A 4061-nucleotide genomic window follows, 5' to 3' on the forward strand; every position below is an offset into this window, starting at 1 on the left:
TTTTCGAATACTTTTAAAAAAAAAAAAAAAAAAAAAAAAAAAAATCGACATAACGAGTTTCTTTATAATGGAAAGACTCGAAATAGTGATTCAAGAGGGAAATTTATGTACGAGAGTAAGGCCACATTAAGCTATATAATATAATAACGGAACCTCATGTACCAATGTCTAGTCTAGCCAAGCCTAACCTGACTCAACGTTGTTACGACGTATATTTATACAACAGCTGGAACGCGCTCTAGCGGTTGGTCATGGGCGGGGGGGGGCAGAGGTAGGAGTGAGTTTCAGTCAGCTGATTGAAGCATTGGAGGGGAAAAGTGGAGGGGAGGACGACCTTTATTTAAAGTACTGCTCGAAGAAGAAACCATCCTTTGACTGGAAAAGATAAATATTTGAGCAAAATTATATATATATATCCTTATGAAAAAGTTAATTACATTTTATCATTGATATTTCTTTTGATTTAATTTCTTTGTTTATTGCCACGTTATGTTGAATGTAATCAGCATAAAATATGACGGTCGGATGCTTTTGTTTTTCGTAATTTACCGTTAATGCGGTTATAAGATACGACTCTTTTACAAATTTAAAATGCGCTCGATTCATAGTTCAAACAAGTATTATAAGCTTTAAGTGGACTGGATAACAGTTTGCTTTGAAGGTTAAACGTTCAAGTTCAATAAATAAACCAATTGTCTAGTAAAACATTTCAATGACATTTTAATAGAACGATTACTTTACATTTGAAACGTGTAGAAATAAAAAAAAATATCATAATTTGAACTAAATGTCTGATATTTGTGATTTTAGTCTTGATTACACATTAAAGTCGATGTACATAGACTAAATTGCTTGCATCCGACTAAATTAAAATAACAATTTTTGTCTTCAAGTAACGTCGGATCATTTCACAAAAAGGTATTTTGACACAAATCATTACTCCCGTGATTGCATATACTGTTATTATAATTCAGATGTAGCAGTATAGTATTAGCGTTTGTAGTGAACTAACCGCTTAATAGATACGTACTTTAAGAATTTTTAATTTAATACAAGTTATCCTCAATATTTGATTGCACTGTTTGTTAAGATTTTCAAATTCATTACGTCATCAAAGCATTATTGTTTGATCCTCATGCTCTGTTATTTGCTAGAATCGAGAACTCTTACGAGTAACCTGGAGATGGAAACGGAAGAGAGAGAGAGAGAGAGAGAGAGAGAGAGAGAGGGAGGACGGTACGAGCGAGCGAGTGCCCTTTTGTAAAAAAGGCACTGTTGGATATAAAATCATTCGTAATAAACGAGATTTGGTCTTTTGTAAAGGAAAGCTGCTTAATTAATCATATCCTAAAGTTTACTACCGCATTTCTATTCACGACTCTCGTTTTTTTTAAGCTTGCCTCTTATTATCTGTAGAACTTTAGTCGATAATGACTAGCGAAATGGCAAAGTGAAAAAAAAAATTGCAACTAAAATCAATTGTAGGTACATTATTTATCAGTGTTGTATGTCGGGTGGGTACCTTACAGAATTAAAAAAAAAAAAAAACTATTTCAAAGGCTTCTTATTAATATACTCATTATCATTGGTATTATAGTATCGTTAAATGGTGTGTGTAATATCCGAAAAGAAGTGTAATATGTAAATGTAATAACAATTAAATATAATTCCCATCAAGCTTTATTTATCTTTAGTCTTGAAGAAGTTTCGTCCAATTCCCTTAATTAAAAAAAAAATACATATATATTTTTATATTATCGGCATTAAAATGCTCAATTAATTATATTGTAAAATGCAAATCATAAAAGCGAAATGATTTTTACGGGCAATGGTAGTGTGTGTATTTCATCAAAATTGATTAAATCAGGTTTGAGCGGGAAAGCTTTATAAACGCGCGAGTATAGTATCCATAATTTCTTCATTTCAAGACGATTTACGAATAATAATCAGTACTCCGACATGTAAATAAGCGTCCCAACGAAATGTTTGCCAATTTATGGTTAGTGTCACGAGGAAATGTCTAATGATGGATAAAGCCATGGCAATAGCCACGGAATTATAATCGTAGCGGCAGCATTTCCAATTAGAAATCACTGCGATTAAAAGAAGAGGGCAGGAGGGCCGTCGACACGTTCTTACAATATTTCAAGTCGCAAGAGTTAGGAGGCGCGTTCGAGGTAAGCTACAATTTTGCCGTCGAAGGGCCAAAAGTAGAAGTAGGTGTACGAGGAGGCGCAGAAAATAATTAGTCGAAAATGGAGAAGGAGGGAAAAATGTAGAAGGGAAGTTGGCGAGGCTAAAGCGTCAGCGGCGTTGGCGGCGGCTGGCTCGTGGGCGAGGGGTCGGGGTGTAAGGCAGCCGCGAGGGAACGGGAAAGGAGAGAGTAAGAAGCGCCGCAGTTGCAGGGCACTGCACTAATGTGTTTTTTGTTGCAGGGGACTGGCATGGAGAAGGAGAACTCCGCAACGGGCGGCGGAGGTGGAAGCAGCGGAGGCGGCGGCGAAGCGACGGTGACGCCGGGCGCCACCTCCACCGCCGAACATCTCCAGGCGGATCAAGCCAACTCCTTGCTGGATCCCACCGCCCTTTTTGGTGGTGAGTTTATTATTATTATTATTATTATTATTGTTATTGTTATTATTATTATTATTATTATTATTAGTATTAGTATTATTTTTTGTATATATATATATATATATATATATTTTTTTTTTTATTAGCGTCCCCCTCGGTTTTATGCGGCTTTATTAATGAGTCCCGAACGTCCCCACACCTCTATAATTCTCGATGCCCGGCTCGAAAATACCGCACGCTCGCTCCCTTTCCCTCCCGTTCCTCTCACGTTTCTCGGAACCCATTGTACTTCATGTGCAAGGGGTTCCGAGTTCCCATTTATTTCGTTGGCAATTGCCACTTGATTGGGCCGGCCACCTTCCGGTCGTGCGCCTTATTTTATTAGCGTCCCGACGTTGCAAATTATCTTCGGGCAGTCCTCGATAATTCCGGGGAATTTTCCGTGCACCGCTCGTCCAGGTGGGAAATTCGCTGATAAGACGATGCCGTGAAATGCGTAATAATACAGGATTTACATCGAACGTTTAGAAGCTAAAAGAACAAAGAGAGTTGGTGCTGTTCGATAGCATGGACGAGCAGCCGTGGTGGTTAGGGGGCTCCTCTTCTCAACCAAGCCCCATCAAGCCCACCAGCGGCCATTTTTCCAATACGGCAGGGTGAATATGAAGGCTCGAGTGACCCTCCGTGCTGCCGTCGACCAAATGAAAATTAAGTTCTGACTCGGGAGTGTGAGAGTTTGCACGAAGAAAAGCTTCGAAAGCGCGATTAGTCAAAGAAGCGATAAAGCCGCGATCGTTAATCAAATTTTCGACGGTGAGGCCGAGAGCCGAGTGATTTTCATCTCGGATGCAGAGATCATGGTAATTGCCTGGGTCGCGGTACGTGGGACGTCTCCGCTGGAAAAGCCGCGTACCGAATAAATCGAGCGTTAGGTGTTGGAAGTCGTAGGTATTTTCGGTGCGTAATCGGCTATTATTAGGATCGCGACGACGACTTCGATACTTCAGCGGCGCGCATCTGCCGTTGGGCGCTGTGTCGAGGAGGTCTGTCTTCGTCAGCGTCTTCTTCTTCCAAGTTGGCGGTTGACCTTTTTCGTGTTGAGGCGCGCGCGCATCTGCCCTTTTAACAGAACGGGCTTTGTGTGTTGGCCGAGCTTGGGCTCCCGGAGGTGCGTAAGGACCTCGAGTCCCGGAAGACACCTCTTCCCTTGCACTTTTTGGTATATAGCGTACGCAGTGACGTCGCTCTTTTCGCGGAAGCAAAGCGAATATTGCGAGTTGGACGTGACACGGGAGGATGAAAAATTATGGCCAGCCTGTATCAGTACTTACTTCCTCATTGCCTCCCCCTCCTCCTCATTCTCCTGCTCATCCATCCCCCGAGGCAAGTAATGAGCTTTTGTTTTGACAAATTGGAAAGATTCTTGTCGATGACGATTTTTAATTCAGAGTTAGAGAGAAAAGTCTAAGCACTACCGGCGTTTCTAC

At 40.8% G+C, this 4061-nt stretch overlaps 1 protein-coding gene across 1 annotated transcript in view; it reads left to right on the forward strand.

The window, feature by feature from the left end:
• LOC105359018 (bromodomain adjacent to zinc finger domain protein 2B) overlaps window positions 1-4061 on the forward strand; it is a 108477-nt gene that overhangs the window by 61895 nt on the left and 42521 nt on the right. The window contains exon 4 of the mRNA XM_011495496.1: window positions 2436-2595. Within this exon, the coding sequence (XP_011493798.1) occupies window positions 2445-2595 (151 nt within the window). The 5' untranslated portion in view covers window positions 2436-2444. The remainder of the gene's footprint in view (window positions 1-2435; window positions 2596-4061) is intronic.

This window comes from Ceratosolen solmsi, unplaced genomic scaffold (genome assembly GCF_000503995.2).
Source record: "Ceratosolen solmsi marchali unplaced genomic scaffold, CerSol_1.0 scaffold10, whole genome shotgun sequence".
In the NCBI taxonomy this organism is placed as follows: Eukaryota; Metazoa; Arthropoda; class Insecta; order Hymenoptera; family Agaonidae; genus Ceratosolen; species Ceratosolen solmsi.